This window comes from Augochlora pura, chromosome 4 (genome assembly GCF_028453695.1).
Source record: "Augochlora pura isolate Apur16 chromosome 4, APUR_v2.2.1, whole genome shotgun sequence".
NCBI classification, from domain to species: Eukaryota; Metazoa; Arthropoda; class Insecta; order Hymenoptera; family Halictidae; genus Augochlora; species Augochlora pura.
Genome location: NC_135775.1, coordinates 709,116 through 731,389, shown reverse-complemented (window position 1 = coordinate 731,389; position 22,274 = coordinate 709,116). Strand labels below are relative to the sequence as shown.

General features: G+C 38.1%; 3 protein-coding genes across 8 annotated transcripts; 2 read left to right on the top strand and 1 right to left on the bottom strand.

The window, feature by feature from the left end:
• Nucleotides 1-37: 37 nt before the first annotated feature.
• Nucleotides 38-3,575, bottom strand: Mrf1 (mitochondrial translation release factor 1). 2 transcript variants are annotated; one of them, XM_078177828.1, is made up of 3 exons: nt 3,028-3,575; nt 1,747-2,670; nt 38-170 (listed from the first exon to the last, which is right to left on the bottom strand). In XM_078177828.1, exons 1-2 carry the CDS (start codon nt 3,335-3,337, stop codon nt 1,757-1,759), a joined length of 1,224 nt encoding a protein of 407 aa, XP_078033954.1. In that variant the 5' UTR covers nt 3,338-3,575; the 3' UTR covers nt 38-170; nt 1,747-1,756. The 2 variants fall into 2 exon arrangements, with proteins under 2 accessions (XP_078033954.1, XP_078033955.1); XM_078177829.1 differs by lacking the exon at nt 38-170 and having other exon boundaries at nt 1,625-2,670.
• A 613-nt stretch (nt 3,576-4,188) lies between these two features.
• Nucleotides 4,189-9,628, top strand: LOC144469222 (scm-like with four MBT domains protein 2). 2 transcript variants are annotated; one of them, XM_078179241.1, is made up of 9 exons: nt 4,189-4,269; nt 5,139-5,358; nt 5,475-5,544; nt 6,139-6,551; nt 6,635-6,724; nt 6,792-7,306; nt 7,380-8,230; nt 8,305-8,957; nt 9,034-9,628. In XM_078179241.1, exons 3-9 carry the CDS (start codon nt 5,499-5,501, stop codon nt 9,202-9,204), a joined length of 2,739 nt encoding a protein of 912 aa, XP_078035367.1. In that variant the 5' UTR covers nt 4,189-4,269; nt 5,139-5,358; nt 5,475-5,498; the 3' UTR covers nt 9,205-9,628. The 2 variants fall into 2 exon arrangements, with proteins under 2 accessions (XP_078035367.1, XP_078035368.1); XM_078179242.1 differs by lacking the exons at nt 4,189-4,269; nt 5,139-5,358; nt 5,475-5,544 and adding an exon at nt 5,688-5,743.
• Nucleotides 9,629-11,565: 1,937 nt separating this feature from the next.
• Nucleotides 11,566-22,255, top strand: Nrg (Neuroglian). Of its 4 annotated transcripts, none has more exons than XM_078179274.1 (11): nt 11,566-11,675; nt 13,281-13,357; nt 13,965-14,097; nt 14,751-16,166; nt 16,248-16,708; nt 16,772-17,128; nt 17,206-17,464; nt 17,539-17,859; nt 17,931-18,580; nt 18,943-19,032; nt 19,162-22,255. In XM_078179274.1, the coding sequence occupies exons 2-10, from the start codon at nt 13,303-13,305 to the stop codon at nt 19,029-19,031; spliced, it is 3,741 nt and encodes a 1,246-aa protein (XP_078035400.1). In that variant the 5' UTR covers nt 11,566-11,675; nt 13,281-13,302; the 3' UTR covers nt 19,032; nt 19,162-22,255. The 4 variants fall into 4 exon arrangements, with proteins under 4 accessions (XP_078035400.1, XP_078035399.1, XP_078035397.1 ...); XM_078179273.1 differs by having other exon boundaries at nt 18,940-19,032; nt 19,162-22,254; XM_078179271.1 differs by lacking the exon at nt 18,943-19,032.
• Nucleotides 22,256-22,274: the final 19 nt, after the last annotated feature.

The window sequence follows — 22,274 nt, the reverse complement described above, 5'->3', positions numbered from 1 at the left end:
CACCGCCGTCGGCCGTGATGGACATTGTCGTAATCTCTGAGGGTCGATTCAGGGTTCAGGCTATTTTGTGTATAGAATTCTCGGCAGACGATGGACCCCATCGTCGTATTCACGGCGCGCCGGCCAAGAACCCGAAGAGGACGTCCGCGACTCGGTGCCGAAAACTAGTCCTAACAAAACAAACGACCTTACTGCCCGGAATACAACGCGGTATCTGCTACGTGTGCGCCCCTGCTCGACCCCTTATCGTCATTTAGCCCGAGTCAGACATAGATTGGCACAATTTTGTTTGAACGACAAATAACCAGTTGCATTGATTTCGTTGTACGGGCTGTAGCCTGAATGAAAATTCTGCTCCCATCTGGTATCCGTTAGTCACTTTGTTCCTAGATTTCTTATTAACGCCTTTGTAATCGATGATGAATTAAAAGATCCGGTACCGGTAAAGAACCGAAAATCAAAATAACTGAAATCTTTGGAAGCGTCTTATAAGACGTCTTATATGAATGAGGGAACAACGGAGGAATACACTTCCTCGTCAACTATGTGTTCTGTAATTCACAGGGGGTTGATTCTTCGTTTAACAAATTCTAGATCTCTGATGTAATCTAAGCCTAGTTATCCTTTGATTAAATTTCTACCGGGAATCACGCCCTGTATAGATTTGTCATTGATCACGAGGCATTCTAACGTTGATTTGCATAGTTCAAACTATAGTTGTAAGTCCGAAATTTGATTTCTATAAGAAAATCATGTCTTGTTGGTTTCAAATTTTTGAATCTTTTCTGCTACCTCAACGACGTACGATACTTAAACTCTTCCATTAAATATCTTTGTACAATGAAAGTATACATGAAAATAAGTTAAAGTTCTGTTGAAAGTACGAATTCCTAAAACTCTGGTTGAACCGTACATGGTCATAGTCGAGTAATATAGCATTGAGCATAACAACGGAGTTACGGCTTGCTCTAGGCAGGAATCAGCGTGGAAGTAGGCGACGTCCGGTGGCCATAATACATATTGCTGGCTCGCGAAACCGAGCTGAATACTACTGAGTACGAGGAAGTCAATTCGGAGCTCGTAGGTAGCACGCACCTACGTTTCGCGGTGTAATCGTCGAACGGAACCGTCTCGATGATGAAATCGCATTTGACTGCCCAGTTAATTCGCTTACGCCAGTCGCCGGTGTAATTTTCAGAGACATAAAGTAGTTAGGGTTTGATTAGGGGTACACTCGGAGCAGGGCCGTAACACATGTGCGACGCGCACGTTTGCGATACCATAATATATGGGACACATTTCACGACAGATTTTTGCGCTTTGTACATTAACCGAACGTAAGACGGTGTCGTCGTTTGATATTTATAGAGATTACGGATATTAATTTTGTATATTAATGTATTATACAAAGACGTTACAAGGATGTGTGCCTTTGGACACGCGGTTCGAGAGCAAAACGATTACCAAAGAGAAGATAATCTTGTTGTATGTTTTTCAAAATAAAAAAACAACTAAACTCTCTACTTCGCCGGCTCTCTGCTTCCTCGAGCGGGATCTGGCGCTCTGTTTGCGGCCAGGTACAAAAAGTGGCGAGTTTCAATGCCGAAAAACGAATGAATGTTACTTGTATTACACAGAGTTTATTACCGATTTGCTATGTACAATGGCTTGCCTATGTAAAATGAAGTCGTTTCTTATCAAAATCTTTTGCCAAACGTTTGAATGAAATCGTCCTTTCCCTCCCACCTCATCGTCGCTACGTCTGCTTCTTCAATTCACTGCCCACATCCTGCACTATGTTCAGCAAGATCTTCTGCTGCATTTCCTTCTGAAGTCTTTCCTCCAGTTCCTCCAACGCTTGACCGCCATTCATAAAGGTTTTCAACGCGTGCATCGTGCCGTTTGATATTCTATGATCCGTCACACGATCCTGATTGTAATTATACGTTCTAATCTTCTCGTTTCTGGTCTTCATACCAATTTGTCTTCTACGTAAGTTACTTATAAACGTGTTTTGCTTCTCGGTCTGCTGCTCGTACAAGAGGCTCCTCAGTTTCATTAGAGCCCACTTTTTATTTTGAATCTGAGATCTACCGGTCTGACAAGTTACACTTATGCCAGACGGTACGTGGGTTATCCTGACCGCCGAGTCCGTACAGTTTACATGCTGACCACCCGCCCCGGATGCTCTTTTCGTTTCTATCTTCAAATCATTATCATTCAGCTCAATTTCTATGCTCTTAGGTTCTGGCAATAGAACGACTACTGCTGTACTCGTGTGCACCCGTCCCTTTTGTTCCGTCGCCGGTACCCTTTGCACCCTGTGCACTCCGCCCTCATATTGTAATTTGTTATACCCCTCAGAACTTGTCACTGCTATAACAGCTTTCCTTATGCCACCCAATTCGTTATCATCCACTTCTATTATGCTATGTTTCAATCCCAAATAATTTAAATGACCTATGTACATATTCATCAGATCCTTAGCAAACAGCATAGCTTCTCGTCCTCCTACGCCTGGTACAATTTCTAATATAACATTATCATAATCTCCATAATTTAGATACTTTAGAATTACATCCAAAATTTTATTGTCTATATCTTGAAGCTGTTGCTCGTATAAAACTTCTTCCTCGCTAGCAAGTTTCTTCATCTCTGCACTGTTATGGACTGAAAAGATACTTCATTACTATATTAATATTGACTTTGAAGTTAGATTAACATACAAAGTAATGGAACCATGATATTTCTTATAGATCTCATTAAAGAATGGGTCCAGCATTTTATAGAGTGTTACAAATATATTTTACTCCATGTGTATCTCCAGTGGCAAATAGACAGAAGAAGCTAGATCGATTACAGTTAAACAAAACTGCATTGTCTCCTGCCCTGTATTCTTCATTCGCCAATGAACAAATGATAGGGTAGAAGGTAGATGTTATCTACACAATCACTTTAGGTTTCCTAAAAAAAAATTTCTTCAAAAGAGGTCCCATTACTTTATTATTTGATTGTTCAGATACTTACCAAGCTCCTCCAAGCTTTTCATAGATTCTAATATATTCAGCTTATCTTCCAACAAGGGTGGCAATGCTCGTATTTTTAAAAATTCGCTGGTAATTTCATTTTTTACATCCCCGTTTAGATGAGCGTCCATAAGGTGATCCAAATACTTCTTCACATTCGCATTAGTCGTAAGCAATTTTGTTTCGGAGCTGAACGAAACGCTGCATAGCGATGGGAATCTTATTTTGAGGTTAGGCACCCACGGAACGCGGGATTCAAGAGTCTTGATTTTATTGACAACGTTAAATACAAATCCTCGTAGGTGAAACATGTTTAACGACTAATAAATAAAAGTACTTATCAAATAATACTTTCAAAAGAAAAGCATCTCACCGAGGCGCATTGGTATTTTAAAAGAAAAGCATGCGAGAGCATCCAACGCGCCTGTCATCTGCTATCAGGATGGGAAACTTTGAAAAAGTATATACAATTAAAATAATTTTCCGAACATTATGTACATATGTACTTGCAATTAATATAAATTATTCATTCCATTACATTTAATGTCTATTTTCTCACCGGAAGACCTATTCCCTTAAAATCGAGGATAAAAGATGTAATGATCTAACATTCTCAATAGCTTGGCTTTCTTCTATTGGTAACAGCAGGTTGTACACCATTTCGATAGTTTTGTAATCTCGATTCAATTAAGTTTATCCTACTTGCGTGCTATTGAAAAACACGATACAACAATATATCGTATTTTATAGAATTTATTTTCGTCTTTCCTTATCGATCCCGTCAGTGTCGTTCTTTTCACAGACCATAATTCTTCGCAAGTACAAATATTTCAGACAATCTTTATAAAGCATATAATTTTAAGAATAGCAACATTTTATTGTTATTTCGTTTATGTGTACATACATGTATATATTGTGTTTCAGAATGCATAAAGGTGCGTGAGAGACGCGCGTGCAGAAGTGAAACGAAAAATGTGTTCCACCAATTGTATCGATTTTCTAACGAGTACACATGATTCGCTGTTAATATATTTCTGTCTCGTCTATGTAACATTATAGATGTAATATCGTTCTACAATGTATGACATAATAAAAGTACGCGAGCTGTAATATTCCCTTCACGAATCGCTATAAACTGGTACTCGTGCATCGAATCAGTATATATATAGATTTTCACCATAGAATTGAGTGTGTTTACTTATTGTTCATTGCGAAAGACACGTGTTCAGGATACAAGTCAAAGGTAGGAATTTTGCTCGATCGCATAATTGATCTGCTGAAAGCTTATTACACTGTATTATAGTTGCCCTGTTTTGTAACGATAATGGTTCTCTATGCAAATTAGTTCACACATAATTTCTGACGAAGTATTCAGGCTTCTACGGTAATCGTAACACTATAAACCTGTAACTGATTACAATTTGATATGTCTGGTTATTTTAGAGTTAGTCTTCGAAAAAAAGATAAGATATATAAAAAAATATAATGATACTTATCTCTGCGTGGTTTAAAATGTCTTGATTATAACCGATCTTTATTTTGAACATCATTAAATTATGGATCTTTATGGAAATTATTACTAATTAATATTCTGTATATACCAGCATGAAAAATTTACTTCTCTTATAAAAAAAAATACTTTATGGTAAAAATAAGACATTAATATCGCTGATCTTCCTTAAAAATATATTTACATAAATATCTGCAGTCTACTTGTGTAAACTATATGTAGTATATTTCTTGCTACGTCATAGCGTTGCATATTTTTAACGGAATGGAAATCGAAAATAATATTAAGTAGAATTTATTTTCTATTTTGTACAGTTACCATTTTCAATTAACTATTCCAATCAAATATTTTCTGCCAGGGATAGTATATCTTATACTGATAACCCTATTTCTAAAGAATAGTTGAATGAAAAATAAGCGAGAACCATCGCGAAAGATGTGTAATCTCATGCTCACGGCAAACAAAGTACGGCGAGCCCGATCTTTGAACGAAAACGTTGACGATTCGAAAGGGTTCAATCGTCTTTATATCGAACAAGGGAGGGCTGTAGTCATTTCGTGAAATAACGCTGACGGTAATTCAAAATGTTGCTCAATTCGAAGTAGGTAGGTCTGATATTCGGGACAAGTGCGCCAAGCGTACCGTGCGAGAGAGACGGTTAACGAGAAGAAAGAGAGAGGAGAGAGAGAGACAGAAAGAGTAAGACACGCACGGTAGGCCAGTATAGAGCGGCACGGGCAGCTACGCTACGATCGACGATATTATTTTGCATTAAAACAAGCACCACAGGATTTTCGAAAAATACGTACGAAACCCGAGGAGGTAGGTTGTAGAATATTTTTCGTTACGTTAAACCCGCTCCACAACGACAGATAACACGTTTGTTTTATTGTTGATCAAGCGAGAATCGAAATTAATTCCAATGTATTTATGTGTAGGCTTTATAATATTATAACGAAATCATGGAACCTTGCGAGGGCTGTACGCAAGAGAAAGTACAAGAAGGAGGTAAGATCGAATTAATCTTTTTGTTCAAGATTCATTTGTACTCGTGATTCGCGCTATTTTTATTATATAACACGGTCGTTTGTTTGCGGTAAAATCCACGGGTTCTATCATTCGGTAACCTTTGAAGTTTTTGAACACGGCTCGCTGACTGTTGGACGGGGATTCCATTGTGATATTGTTGGACGAGCTTTTAATTTATGTGATGTTTGTTTATAATTATTAATTAGATGCGCAAAAATATTTATTTTATTTTATTAACGTTCTAATATTCACGGATCGTTGCATTTTATTTATAATTACTTTCACAATCATAATTTTTAAATTTATGACTTAAGATTCTTTTTAGTCATACTTCATTTATATCTTATCTGTAAATTAATAGTGAATAAATAAGAATAATTTAAATTGAAAATATGGTTTAAGAGAAATTAATTATATAATATTAATTCATATAGAATATATTATAATTGTAATTATATATAATTTATTAGCATAAATGTTTATATGTTGTTACATGAAAGTATATTAATTATATGTTAATTTATATTAAAAAATTATATTCTGTGAAATTAAAATTGGTTATTTATGTTTTAGAATATGGATTTTTCTGGCAAGACTATCTCGATGCCACAGAAAGCGTTGAAGTACCACAAATCATGTTCCCACATGTGGAACTTACATTGCAGAGTGGCATTGAGATTGGTATGTCACTTGAGGTTCCACTTTCAAAAACTGCAGACAAGGAAAATCTCAAATTCTGGGTGGCTTCTATTGTCATGGCATGCGGACCTCTACTGCGTTTAAGATATTTTGGTGGGGATGACAGATCATTAGAATTCTGGTTCAATCTGACCAAAGAAGCAGCTCATGAGCTTGGCTGGTGTGAAAAGAATAATAAAAAATTAGAACCTCCTGACATTGTACTTCAGAGATCTCCGGACTGTGTAGAAAAGTTGACAGAATTTTTAACAACAACTAGGACAGTTCCACCTGAAATGTTGTCAGGGGTAAGTTGTGAATTAATAAAACGATTCTTTAACTTCAGATATCTGAAGCTTCACATTTATTTTAAACTCATCATTGTCTATAGGATGGCCTCAGCATGACAGAAAGAATTAAACAAGGCATGAAAGTTGAAGTTAGTGATACCCTACATCCTTATAAATTATGGGTGGCTACGGTAAGAGGCAGCTAACGGATTTTTGCCTAGTATTTTTGTCTCTTTTCTATTTATGAATTTATTACAGATCATAGAAAATGTAGGAGGGCGTTTGTTACTGAGATATGACACACCTGACTCATCATGCAAAGATTTTTGGATGTTCTGTACATCGGAACACCTTCATCCATATGGATTTGCTTCCAAGTCAGATTCCACTTGGTTTTTAGAGCCTCCTAGCCGTATAGTAGATATGCATACGTACGAACAATGGAAGGATTTATTAGAAACCATACCAAAAGATGGTGAACTACAAGAAGAATTGTTTAACAACAGCATAGAACATCAGAAGCATGAATTCAAAAATGGCATGAAAATGGAAGCTTTGAGTCCACACGATCACATGAAAATATGTCCAGCTACTGTCATTAAAGTACTTGATGATACCTATTTTCTTGTACATATTGACACGTATGATGAATCATTAAAAGTAATAGACACAGAGACATTTATATACAATAGCACAGAAAAAAATACATGGTTATGCACCGCAGAACATCCATATATCTTTCCAGTTGGATGGGCTAAGAAGCACAGTATTCCGTAAGAACAACATATAGACATATTAAATATACAGTTTAAAATTCACATGTATTAAAATTTAATTCGTTTTCAGAATCACATCGCCACAAGGTTGGGTTCCAAAAGAAGGTGAATTCGATTGGGATGACTATTTAAAAGAGACTCAAGGAACTATTTCAGAGGAGAGACTATTTTCTGAGAGGCAAAGTGCTGCCAACGCAGGCTTCGAAATTGGAATGCGATTAGAAGCTGTTGATCTAGGGAACGAGAACATTATATGCGCTGCGCATATTACCAAAATTGTAGACAATCTCTTATGGTTAAAATTGGATAACTACGACAACACGTGGCCAGAACATATAGTCGACATGCACAGTCTACAAATATTTCCCGTTGGATGGTGCGAATCTAATCATTATCCCCTGAAACCTCCAAAAGATTATGTAGAAGTTTGTAAAAAATTACAAACGCCTGCAAAAGAGGAGAAAAAGAATAACGTTTTGGATATACCAATATCTGAACCGCGCTCTTCGTTATGGTGCCCGAAAATATATTTTAATTATCGTTGTTTTACGGGACCTATGATCTCAAAAGGAAAATTAGCTACTCTGCCGAAAGCCGTTGGACCTGGTCCTGTGATTTTAGTCATGAGAGAAGTTTTATCGATGATCGTGTCTGTCGGTTACAGAAGCGCTCGTATATTAAAAGTACTGCAATGCGATTCAAAACCAGATCCTGGTTATCACTTAGAAGTTCTAAAGGCAAAACATAAAAATAATACGTATCGCGCTAGTGTTGCTGTCGTCACGTCCGGAGACATGGTGGCTGACTTTTGTAGAAATATTTGTAAAAAATTAATGGTATGCCCGAATCTCTTTGGACCCCTCTACGTACCTGAGAATGAGTGCCCGGACAGATGTCATAAAACGTCCAAGGCAAAGTTCAGTAAGTATTAAATTTTATTTAACCTGTTTTACATACTCCGACTGTGATTAATATAAATTTTTGCTTGCTTACAGCTGCATCGGTGGGTACCGGAAGAAGAGGAAAACCAAAGGGCTATACAAGCATCATGGTGCAGAAACCGAAGCCATGGGGTGGTAGGAGGAAAAGAAGACGAGGCAGATGGGCGAACAGGGAAAAAGAAACGCACGATGATTTCGAGCATGAAGACGAAATGCCTTATATGCCGCTTGATTTAGCGAAACATGTGTCGAGCATCGAAGAATCTTTCGAGGATGCTGAAAGACCACAGCTCTCCGAGATAGACATAATGATTCAGAAGGGTTTGGAGAAAGCAGAGAAGTCGGATGACTTCAAAACAGAACCACCCTCGAGTAACATTTCAGAAGATTCCGGAAGCTCGTTTAACGACAGAAAAACAAAAGATAGAGGGAGCCCTAACAATTTGAGTAACAAACAAAATTCATCAAAGTGCAGCCAAAGTAGTACAGTAACTAGAGCGAGCAAAAGAGAAAGGGATTGGGATACAAGTATCGAATCTGATTGTTCGGAGGCAGATGCAGAATATGTAAGAATGCAGAAAAAGCAGAGACGACCCAAAACGCGAAAGTTAGATTCAAATCCGCTTTTCTGGAGTGTAGACGACGTATTTCGATATCTGAGAAAAACGAATGATTGTAAAGATATTGCGTACAGAGTCAAACAAGAGGTATGTTATATAAGATTATTCAAAGAGAATAATGAAATTTGAATAAGAAATAATCCAGATCTATTTCACGTTACAGGAAATCGACGGACTAGCATTTTTATTGTTGAATCTGCCGTCCTTAACGCAACACATGAAGTTACGAACCAGCTTAGCAATGAAACTTTGTCGCCATGTGGAGCAAGTCAAAGTTACATTTTTTCTACGCCATATAAACGAAGTAGAACCAGAACAATATCAAATAGTATAATTCAATTAACTAGGCAATTCAATTTATTTTATTATTTATACAATGTAAAAAATAATGTTTCGAATGACGGCTACATTCAGATCTCTATTGTATAGTGCCGACAATGTGATTCTAATTTATGTATGCAAATGCAAGACTACATTATTTTTAGATAGGTTTACAATGTTTAATTGTAGTGATATCTATTTAAATTATTTCTAGTTATATTTATAAACAACGTTCGATTGTACTTGTATAAATGATGCTACTTGGAAAAATGTCCGAACCATTTAAACCAGTTAATTATCACTGTGTATAAAATTGTACAAAATTGTCGATTATTATTCTGTTACGTAGCTAGTAGTATCAATATTTATATAGTACAAAGTATTCGATCTTTTATTTTGTAAATTGACAATAAAATATGATGTATTCATAGTTTCAACGTGAACTGAATTTCAATAAGTACGCTGACCCAAAACGTAAGTACCGCCAAGTCATTCCCACGTGGCTAAATCTAAATTTGCAACAATGTTCTCGCACGGCATGCACCCGGTTTCTGATTTTCGTAATTTCGCCAGGCTCTACGGACATGGACTGGTCAAAAATCAGACGCGATGTTTCGAAAAGAAATACGAAACATCTCATTTTCGTTATTTGAAATTTTATAGTATGAGAATGGTACGAGGCGGATAACAATGTCCGCCGTGAACGTGTACTTATTTAGTATCCGGCGGATTGCGCGAGACGCATTCTCGTTCGTGCACGTTCCATCAATCCTCGCCAAAAGAAATGGCGCGACCAGGTGCTTTGTAAGCACCGCTCGTTACTACTCGGTGTGTGGTCCGACGAAGTAACGCGATGTCGCCAAATATGCTTACGCGCGTAATTGTTACTATAATTTCCGTTCGATACCTTTTCGGGCAGTTCGTGCATTGAGTAAAATCGATTGATTTTGCTGAATACGCGGGCAATAGCACCGCTTGACCTACATCATTCTCTTTTAGGTTTCTGATCGAACGTTTAAATTTACGCAGACGTACTGCTTATCGTCGGGTAGATTAACCCTCGCGGTTTGCTAAAGCTATCTTGTTACAATATTTGCGTTAAAGTGCTGCTAGATGTGTATTCTTCCACCGATGATATTCTGGGAGAGACTGCATTCTCCGCACTGTTCAATTGACACTCGCATGCCGATGCTTTCTCGCATCTGCATCTGCATTACGTCATGGCAACTGTTTTAACCCGCTATTTTTACAATGGTTATCGACGGTTGGCGGGAAATTCTTGCTATCTTCCGGCATCGTTTAGCTCCACTAATACTAAAACCAGCAGATCAAAGTTTCGGTTCGTTAAATAAATAAGTTTCGTCAAATTCGATACGTTTTATTATTGAAAATATTCGTACCGAATAAGTGTATCATTGGCGTCCAATTTCACCTATATTGATTTTTCCAAGTCACGAATGGAAATGGAATTTTCGACGCGAACTTTTGTATTGTGTTTGCAAGTTCGATGTATAGATCTCACGAATCGAAGAAGGGCGCGTCAGTTAGCCCTATTTAACACGGTGTCACATTTAAAACCTATCATTTCCCCCTGTTCACAAAGTGTACGCAGCTGCACTTTAGAATCCTATACATAGGACGCGCCGTTTACTCGGAGGGCGCGCCTTTTTCGAATCTGGCGCGACAGATATCTTCGATCTATCTCGACCGTTATTGGCCAACGGACACTCACTTCTATAAGAGTTCGTTCACACCGGATATATTCGATCGATGATCCTGGCTTACGGATTCTACACATTGAATCGATTAATTTTATTCAATAATACCTGTATCGTAGCCGAATTCCATTTTCTATCGATTTATAATTTATTTACGTAATTTACCCATTAGAATTTTGTTCTTAGGGTAAATAATCTTTGCGAATTACAAACGAAGATCATGAAACTATAAATCTTCATGTAAAATGTTGAACTTATCAATTCTTTCAATTATCTTTTAATTATTTTGCAATTGTCAGTCGTTACATTAAATTGAGTTATTATCTCAGATGTATACAAGGTGTTTCAAAAATGTCTAAAAACTCAGAAATGGGAGGTTCCATTTGAATTATGCAACTTTTTCCTTCATAATAATTTCATCCTCGCGCCAAGGAAAAAGTTGCTTTAAACGACGTCAGGAACCCCTCATCTCCCGATTGGGAATGACTTTTTGGACGCTCTGTATAAGTGTCGTCCCAGGGAGATTCAAGTTACCGCACATTGTGACGGACCCTTAAAGTTTAGACGCATCGCGTCGGTGTGAATCAGTGTATCAGTGGGAAGGCTAGGTGGGGATCGAGTCTGCATACATGCAACGTGCACATCTACAGCGTACAGCGGTACAGTACCGTACGGTGCGTTACGTGTGCGAGTCAGTGGTTTTTCAATGATACCATGGTGATGACGGGATTTTAACGTTCGATCGCTTCCGAAAACGTTGAGATAGGTGAGCTTTAATTGCCGGTAAGACCGATCTGAGCGAGTTTTCAGTGAGTTGGATCGTGGCATCAGTTGTGGAACGCGTGAAACGAATGGAACAGCGCGTCGGCGATCAATGTTGGTTCGCGGGTGTGCCCGTTCGTATGCCCAGCCCCGTGTGTGTTCCCCTTTTTTTCTCTTTTGGTTCCCGACGAGAAAATTCATTTTTTCGCTTAACAGCCGATTGATGCGATTTCGTTGAACGCTTGACAACCGATACGACGAGCCGAGGAGGTCCCGGAGACGGTAAAAATCGGTGTTTGGCGCGATGTTGTGATCTCGAAGGACAGCTCTGGTGAGATCATCGTGACACCATCACCTGTTCCCGACGACGATTGTGTGCGACTCAAGAGAACCGATTCCGGTTTACATTGCGGCCTCGCTCGTTCGTTTTCTCAGGCCCGCTTCCGACATTATTAGGCTCCTGCTGAATGTTTCATTCGGATTAGCCGGCCACGCTGACACATGTCTAATCTATATGTTCATCCGTCGTTTTTCCGCTGCCGAGAGCACGCCCATTTTTCACGTCTCCATTGGCAACACGCAGTCGTCTAATGTTTCCGATGGATTCGAAAATTTTAGCTATTCGACACGAATTTTCCACCGAACGAAGAAGTTTTAGGGACCACTTTGCGAAAACTGAAATTGAATAGAATTTCGATACTCGATCCAAGGGTTAGGATATAGTAAAATTATTAAAAGCTTGAAAATGCGTGTTTCTTTCGGCTTAAACATTGGTTTGAATCTTTGAAAATAAAACACGGAATTTCTTAGTTAGTTTACTTGTTTACTTGTTTTGTCGTTTCAGAGTTATCTGGTTGCAACATTATTTTAACATTGGTAGTCGATTTGTTTTCTTTTTTTCTCTTAATTATATCCAGGCAATACAGATAATTATATGCTTTCTTCTATTGTGCCTAGCATTTTTTCAGAGTTTATATACATTTTGTTCGAGTCCTTTTCCCTCGAAGGTCAAGATAATATCTCAAACAAATGCTTCAAGTTTTTGATGTGCTATCGAACATGATAGCGATACGCGCGCGAAGCTGTCCGGAACGGTTCACTCGGTGTCATTCCAATTGAAAAAAAGAAAATCGACTATCGGTAAGGGAGCATAGGTGTCAGTGAAGCCAGAGAAGCCGCGCCGATGATTTCATTCGATAAATTCAGTTTGAATAGTGCAAATTGAATGGATGAGTTTCTGGTGTCCGTACCGCGGTGACTTGTATTTTCGATCAGGCGACACGAATTTAAAAATGTCCTTCGCGTTAACATACGATTTCAATCATCCCCATACACACGATTATTCGCGTGTTTCATTATTCGCGCCGTGCTTTAATCGATTAAAATTTTTAATTTGATTACTGTCCCCGATTCATTTATTTTTAAGTAATTTAATCACTCATCGGATTGACAGGCAAATGGATGAAAAATTTAATTGGCAACTGCAATTGATAATCAAATTTTTCAATTGTGGTCATTGTTTCTTGATTGATACTAAATGTTATCCAAATCTGGATTCTTTATTATTTTTCATCTTCAACTGAGAGAATTCGTTTTGTATTTTTTTTAGATCAAGAAAATACTGGCCAATCATGAAGCTAATCGTGTGCATCATCTCAACATTGATTCTGCAGGCATCAGCTATAAGTGAGTGCAATTCTGTAATTGTATTTTGCTTTGCAATAATCAATTTTTACGTAACACTTGTTAAGGCCAATCAATTGTCATAACAGTTTCTGATTTTTAATTATAGTTCGTATCCTGGATATTATAGGAGGTGAAGAAATTGTAGAGTTTATTGGAGAGAGATTTGCTTACCACAAATCTAGTTGTTTTTAATAACAAACTGCATTGTTATTGTAAATACAATATGCTTATAGCCATACAAAATAGAGAACTATTGCTACATGTTTCAGGAATTTCAGACAGATAGTTTTGTTGCTTTTAATTGCTTTAGTAGCACTGTTTTGCTACATGAATTTTACTTTTATATTATTACACTATATTCAATTAAAAGCTTGTTTCCCATTCTGTTAATTTCACCAAATCTCATTTTTTATTACATTAATTTTTACACATTACATTTTAATCTTTCGAATAGTTTTCATTGTATTTATATTGATTTTTTATTTATTTCATATAATTGCATAGTATTTATTTAATTGAGAAGTTCAACTTGTTGCTGCATAGCAATAGCAGAGTATACTTCAATGGTGTAACAATTATACATGTTTGTCATTTCTTCTTCCATTAGTTCAATCTCCACCACGGATATCCAAACAACCCCCGACAGATGAGCAACTGTTTCAAGTGGCTCAGGCGAAGGTCAATGAGAATGACAAACCATTTCTAATAGAGTGTGAAGCAGAAGGAGAACCTGTTCCAAGGTGAAGTACATGTTACTTAAAAGTACTTTCCTATTATTTGCTAAAGGAATTCAATCTCAGTGTTGTAAAATATTTGAAGAAGCTTAAATAATATTTTTATTTCCTTGAAAGTATGATTAATCTCTAGAGGAAGGATTACATTGTTATTATTTAATAGTAATAGAAATGATTAAAATGCCCTAGTTATTAAATTTTACATATTTATCAAAGGAATGTATGACTTAGCAGGAAGTAGAGATTATATGGTAGTGTAATGTTAAATTCATAATTTCCAAGAAGATTCCATTCATGTAGTTTCATTGCACTTGTACTTAAGTGCAGCTGTCTTTGTTCTGCAAAGAAGCCAGTGTAACTGGTCTTAATTACCAAGATGACCTCATAGCCTTAGGGGGTATGAAGTTACCAGTACTGATAAAGATACCTTACTTGTGGTGTAAATTCTCCAAGTATGGGAGTGGTCGTTGTGATACCAATAGAAAAGAAGCAATAAAAATATAGTATGATTTGATTCAGTTTCTCCATGATTAATACTCATAGAAATAGAATTTACTTTCACCAAACTCCTGTAGCTTTAGATCAGCAAACCTCATACCGAATAATTATTTCATTATGTCAACTGTAACTTTCTAATTCAACATTTCAATTTTATCTAGCTACCGATGGATCAAGAATGGAAAGGATTTTCAATGGCCAGCGTACGACGATCGCATTTCTCAGCAACGAGGTCGCGGAACATTGGTAATCGCGAGACCTCGCGACGAAGATCTTGGTCAATACCAATGCTTTGCTGCAAATGAATGGGGAATAGCTACGTCCAACTCAGTTTTCGTCAGGAAGGCTGAATTAAATTCCTTCAAGGATCAAAACCCCATAAGTTTGAATGCCAATGAAGGACAACCATTCAAGCTAACATGTCAACCACCGGACGGCTGGCCAAAACCGAACGTTTATTGGATGATCCAGGATACTGCGGGAGGTATCAAGTCCATTAACAATTCTCGAATGACATTAGATCCGGAAGGAAACCTTTGGTTCAGTAACGTCACACGGAACGACGCCTCCGATGATTTTTATTATGCCTGTGCTGCCACTTCTCTGTTTAGAAGTGAATATAAATTAGGGAATAGAGTTCTATTGAATGTTATCTCCTCGGGGGTGTCTGCTAGTCAGAACAAACACGAGCCTAAAAAACAGTACGTCAGCAGGAAAAACGAAGTTGCCTTACGCGGTAAAAGGATTGAATTATATTGCATATATGGCGGAACGCCATTGCCGCAAATAGTATGGAGTAAGAACGGCGAAGTGATAAGTACCAACGATAGAATAACGCATGGGAACTACGGGAAGTCGTTGATAATAAAGCATGTCAATTTTAAAGACGAGGGCTCGTACACTTGCGAGGCGTCCAACGGAGTTGGGGAAGCGAAATCCTATTCCATAAACTTACAAGTAATGGCTGTACCATATTTCACCATTGAACCTGAAATAATTGATGCGGCAGAGGATGAGACAATCGAATTCAAATGCGCGGCTGACGGTGTGCCTGTTCCGGAAATCAAATGGATACATAACGGCAAACCGATAGGAGAAGCACCGCCGAATCCACGTAGGAAAGTTACAGCAAATTCTATTGTTATAGAGAAATTGACAAAGAAGGACACAGGGAATTACGGTTGTAACGCGACCAATTCATTGGGTTACGTTTACAAAGACGTCTATGTAAATGTGTTGGCTCTGGAACCCGAAATTTTACAAGCGCCTGCAGACATTGCAACGGTTGATGGCAAAACTGTTAGAATCACATGTCGAGTATTTGGAGCACCTAAACCTGCTGTTAAATGGATCCGCAATGATCAAGAGCTGACTGGTGGACGGTATAAGACTCTAGAGTCTGGGGACTTGGAGATCGACAATGTAATATTCTTGGACGCAGGTACTTACACATGTCACGCAGTCAATAAATTTGGACAAGTTAACGCTACCGGTACTTTGGTGGTGAAGGAACACACAAGAATCACCGATGAACCAGAAGACTACGAGGTTGCTGCTGGCGCGACTGCTACTTTTAGGTAATTGTTGCATTTGTATATCTATATTTTTTAATTTGAAATGCAATGTATTGTTACCAATAATTCATATTTCCTATTTAGGTGCAACGCAGTAACGGATCCCAGCCTCGCTTTAACAATCGACTGGTTGAGCAATGGCGAACCGATCGACTTCGAAATGGAACCACGATTCATACGTAGCACCGATTACTCGCTGATGATCACGAAGACAACTGAGCTGGATTCTGGTACTTACACGTGTGTCGCACATACCGAACTGGACGAGACGAAGGCACAAGCGACGCTAACTGTTCAAGATGTACCAAATGCGCCCAAGCTACTTAGCGTACAGTGCATGGCGAACGAGGCGAAGGTACATTGGACCCCGATGGGCGACAATAGGGCGCCAATTTTAAGATACGTCATTCAGCATAATACGACTTTCACGCCAGACACTTGGGAAGTGGCAAGGGATTCTGTGCCGGCCATTGAACAAACGTTCATCGTTCCCATGACGCCATGGGCTAATTATACGTTCCGTGTTCTGGCTGTGAACAAGATAGGTAAGATTTGTGTAACTAAAAATTCAAAAAGAAAACAATGATTCGAGGTAATAATTTTTGTAGGACCATCACTGCCCTCACCGCATAGCGACGTATGCACTACGCTGCCAGATGTCCCTTACAAAAATCCCGACAACGTTATGGGCAAGGGAACTACTCCACAAAATTTAGTGATATCTTGGACGGTAATGCCCCAGATAGAGCACAACGCTCCAAAATTCATGTACCGGGTGTACTACAAGCGAGACATACCAGGCGAGAAATGGACCATAGAAGATATACATGACTGGAAGAAAAACAATTTGGTAGTAGACAATCAACCGACTTACCAGAGGTATAAGATTAAAGTTGTGGCCATCAACGAAAGGGGAGAGTGTAGAATCGCTCCTGACGAAATAACTGGATTTTCTGGAGAAGATGGTTTGTTCAGATAGACTTGCGACCTATTCAGCGATAGTCTAATGACAGTCTTAGTAAAATTATATCTAACATTACAGTGCCACTGCAAGCGCCCAGCAACTTTACGCTGATTAACGTAAACTCGAGTACTAGTGCGCAGTTCTCATGGAATCCAGTACCCGAGGATTCTGTACGAGGCGAACTACAGGGATACAAAATTCAAACGTGGACGGAAAAGGATGGTGAAAAGGGAATGCGAGAAATTGACATAAGAGGTGGAAAAAGAACCCATGCTCTCGTAAACAAATTTGTTCCCTTCAGCAAGAACTATGTGCGGATACTTGCGTACAATGGCCGGTAATGGAAATTCAAGTAGTCATTTTTAGATACCGTTTCATAGCGGTGACATAGATAAATATTATTCGTTTCAGATATGCAGGACCGCATTCTGAGACACTCAGCTTCGACACACCGGAAGGTGTACCAGGAACGATTCTTAGCCTGGAAGCTTATTCTATGGGATCCAGTGCTCTGTTCTTGGTGTGGACGAAGCCTGCAGAGCCAAATGGTATTCTAACTGGATATAGAATTTATTACGAGACCGTGACCGGTACCAGATTGGGACCATTGTTGGAGAGAAAACCGCACGTAATGGACCCAGAAGCTACCAGTGCAAAATTAGGACGTTTAGAGCCCGATACTAAATATCGTATACATGTTCGAGCGACGACGAAAATTGGCGAAGGGAATGAGTACGTTCCTTAACTAAATACCGACCGTTAACCTTGAAATGAAATTAATCGATTATTTTTCATGTCTTCAGCTACTTCATTGAACATAAGACACGGAAATCGCATCCTCCAGACGTACCACGTTTCACGTGGGAGGCTATTCCAAAAGAGAACGGCTATTCTAACGTGAGAGTCATTTGGCAGCTAAACTTGAACGGGAATTCGGGCAGTCACTTTTTCGTGAAGTACCAACTAAAGAGCGAGACAATGTTCCTCGAGACGGATGTTGAATATTTATTAAATACAATCGAAGTCCGTGGACTTCAAAGCGGCGAAGTCTATATAATGTCTATTGTTGTCGTGGACGGAGAATTCTTGACCGAGAGCGAGAAGCAAGAAGTTGAGACAAGCAGCGAAGGTCCCATCATTCAACCGAAGGAAAACGTCGCTACTGCAGGCTGGTTCATAGGAATGATGTTGGCGATTGCGTTCCTTCTCTTGGTACTTATAATCGTCTGCGTGATTAAGCGCAACAGGGGTGGCAAATACGCGGTGCATGAAAGAGAATTGGCAGCTGGACGCGGCGATTACCCAGAAGAGGGTGGTTTTCACGAATATTCGCAGCCTTTGGATACAAAGTCAGCGGGTGGTCGAGCGTCTTTGGCATCGTCCTCTCACCAGGATGGAAAACATCCGGAATCTGACACAGATTCTATGGCGGAGTATGGAGAGGGTGATACAGGTCAGTTTATAATGGAATAAAGGTCAATTTATATTAACAAAGAAATGAGGCAATTCAGGTAAGTGTATTTTTAGTAGAGCATCACTAGCGCACCAATTCCCACATATGTACGCTACGTGCAGCCGGAAGTACGGTTAAAAATATTTTTATTCAAGGGTTCTTCTCATTTTCTTTCTTATATATATTGATTAGAATTACATTCAGAGCAAATGCGTATGTGTTGAACAACGTTACATTCATGTATTGTATCGATTAGAGTATTATTTTCGACTTATTGATTTTTCTTTAGTCAATACTTTAAGTTACGTTATATTTTTTTTTTCATTTGGTGTTTTGCTTTGTTGCTTGATTTTATGTAGAAGGCATGAACGAAGACGGATCATTCATTGGCCAATACGGTCGACATCGTAAGCAGGAACCAAATTCGCAAGCATTTGCCACATTAGTTTAAGGTAGGTGAATCGATGTTTTAGACGATAAATCACGTCATTATATCCCAGAACTACAAATCTAGTTTTTAATGTTGTAACAAATTGCATGATCAATGCAAAGGGGTTAATCAATATTGTTTTTCTTTTAAGGACGTTTCACGGAGGATGGTTCTTTCATCGGACAATACGGGCCCAAGGGTAGACCAGAGGAAACGCCACCCATTCCAAGCGGCACTATGGCCACATACGTGTAACCTCTGCCATTATCTTATTCAAGCCGCATAACAAATTGTTTTCTTGTCAAGAGCGAGGAATCTCTTCTCCTCGCTGGCCGCAGCAGCTCTACTATGCACCTTGCGCTGGGCGCAATGTCCAACACTATACTGCCAATTAGAGTTTGGTTTTGGGTTTTATAGTTTACATAGAAGAATAAGTAAAAGTTTCTATACCGAGCTGGTACATAAGAGATTTATAAGTCATGCACAACATTTGTACATTTTCGTGTCATCCGAAGACTTAATTCCTCTTAAATGTTTGATACATAACATTTTCGACACATTGCTCGAGCATTTGAAGCGATTTTTTTTAAGTAATTCAAAGGACGTTGACCCGAAATCATTTAATCGCGAGAAACAATTTGTTGGTCAGGGAGGGGGGGCCCAAATTAGTTGCGAGTAATTAGTTCGTTGATGATCTTTGACTAATTATAAAACCCAAAGACGATAGGTGTCTCATAGCGTGCAAGCTATTTATGGACATAATATAGTAGAAAGTACTCTAGCATCGACCGTAAAACATTTTTTGACAAGGCCAGATTGATACGGACACTAACTGCTTATCACAGGGTATGTATACGAGTTACGTTTATGTATATCGTTCTACGTATGTACGGCACGAAAGCGTGATGCACTTTTGGGGCTGCATACGAGGATCACATCTATTGCGAGAAAGAAAGCGAGAGAGAGGGAGAGAGAAAAAGATAGAAAAGATAATCAGTATCTATAATTCGTGTTACACAAAATTAGTTAGACTGGTGTTACTTATATGTACTCATGAAAAGAAGGGAAGAATAACGGAGAAAGAACTGGTGTCAAGAATTGTGTCGCAATCTGGCCTCGACTGATTCTAATTTTAAACTAAAGAAAAAGAAGAAAAAGAGACAAAGATTGTTCTAAAGACCTTTAGATGCAATCGATTTTTACTCTGCCGACAGAGGGCCAAATATAAACGAATCAGTGACTATCTAACAAGTATTGTGCACTCGCACTTTCATTAATGATACACAAACGATAAAAAATATATGAAAGATATTATTATTAATGCTACGATATTAAAAGAAACATTGTACATGCACTATAGTAGTTAATGAAACAACAAAAAATATTTCACATGGCCTGTAATTGTTGCTTTTTGTATGTGAAACGTGCTTTAGCTGAAACAAATGAGAAGTCCTTTTATTTTTATGAATGTTTACTTTTCAGTTTTTTTGGTAATTTTATTATAATCCAATGAATATAGGGTATTTGATTATTTAATATATAAAATATTAAATATATATATATATATATAGAGACATATATTGATTATTAATTAATGCTTAGATTCTTAAAGCAAAAAATGAATGCGATCACACAGGAGCAGCTATTATTACGTTTTAGTATATGAAATGTTATGAGATCATAGATGATGATCAGTTAATTTCTACGAGAATAAATGTACGTTTTTTATTTACCACATTAAGTTTAGCATATTCAATGCAATGTACAGGTTGTCTGCAAAAGTGTCGCGAGCAAATATGTCAGGTACAAAAATAAGAAAAGGTACAAAGTATAGAATACTTACAATACATGTGCGCGTAAAGTTCGTAAAAATCTATATGATACTTCCAACGAAATAATACACACCTCACAGCTTATTTTCTAATTTTATTTAACAAATTTTTGGATTGGGTGTCGCTGTTGATGATAAAAATGCGTTTCCTTTGGCGACGAATGTCACGAATCTCGATTGATATTTGTCAGGGTCTTTTTTGCCGATTATCCTGTACAAATATACAAAACAAATTGGCTTGGACGTCACGTAATTTTTACGAACTCTATACATATATGCATACGTATATAGAATACCCGCAAGAGGGAAAGATGTATTGTAAATTAATAAAGAGAAAAGAAACAAACAATAATTTATTGTAAAGATACTGAAGTATATGAAAGAAAGAAAAGTAAAAGCACAGAGGCATATATATGTAATATATTAGAGCATCATTTATGGTAAAACTTGTATTTAAATTATAGTTCCAAGGAACGGCATTGACGTCCAAGTCAGTTATAAAACGTACGCGTTTACGGTCTCTCTATGTATTCTCTCCTAATCGTACTATCTTTTGTATATTTTCGAAAAGCGTCGAAAACACACATTAGCGTTCTCTGAATCTCCGGTCGGGCGAAACACGTAGCATGCACTTCTTACTAATGTGAACTTCCAAACAACGTTTCGTACGCGTAAGTGGCGTTTTGATACTTTTTAATATATTTTGATACTTTTTTTCTTTATTGTATTATTTCATCGATTGTTGTTGTACACGACGAACCTTTTTCTTCTTTTGTATTACCACGATAGAAACGTAAGGGAGCGTTTTCGGCATGAATCTCGAGTATTGGATCTGAACGTTTAGTTTTATTGACTTATTAACATTTTTATTTATATCGTTGCGCAGCAGAGGACACCGTGCCACAGCGCAGCGCAAAAAGAAAAGAAAAATACACGATGTACGACTGTTAACAGAAGCAGTGTTCATTGAATGACGACAGGACAGCACATGTTACGTACAATACCAAGAAGGGACAAAACAAAATGCATATTTCACTCAAAACATGTGCGCGCCTATCGTGCTGATCTTTCATTGTACATTTGTCTTATTACTATTAAGATATCGTTGCGTTTACCGGCAGAAAAATGCACAAACAGAGGAGCACGTTCCGGTGCATGTTTCTGACGGTGTCGTCGTTTCAATATTTTTTCTACGATGTAGAATATGCAGAGTTTAGCTACCTGGTTGAAAGTTCGTTTCATCTCTTCACGGTCACGACGTGTACCGCATTACGTTACATCCGTTATTTACAAAAACAATGAAATTTAATAATCGATCCGTTTTTAGTTTTCACCGTTTATCAGCGATCACGATAACGCGCATTCCAACGCCTGTGTAACATCTCCCATGTCAATAAAAAGATGAATAAAATAAAGGAAATCAACAAACGATA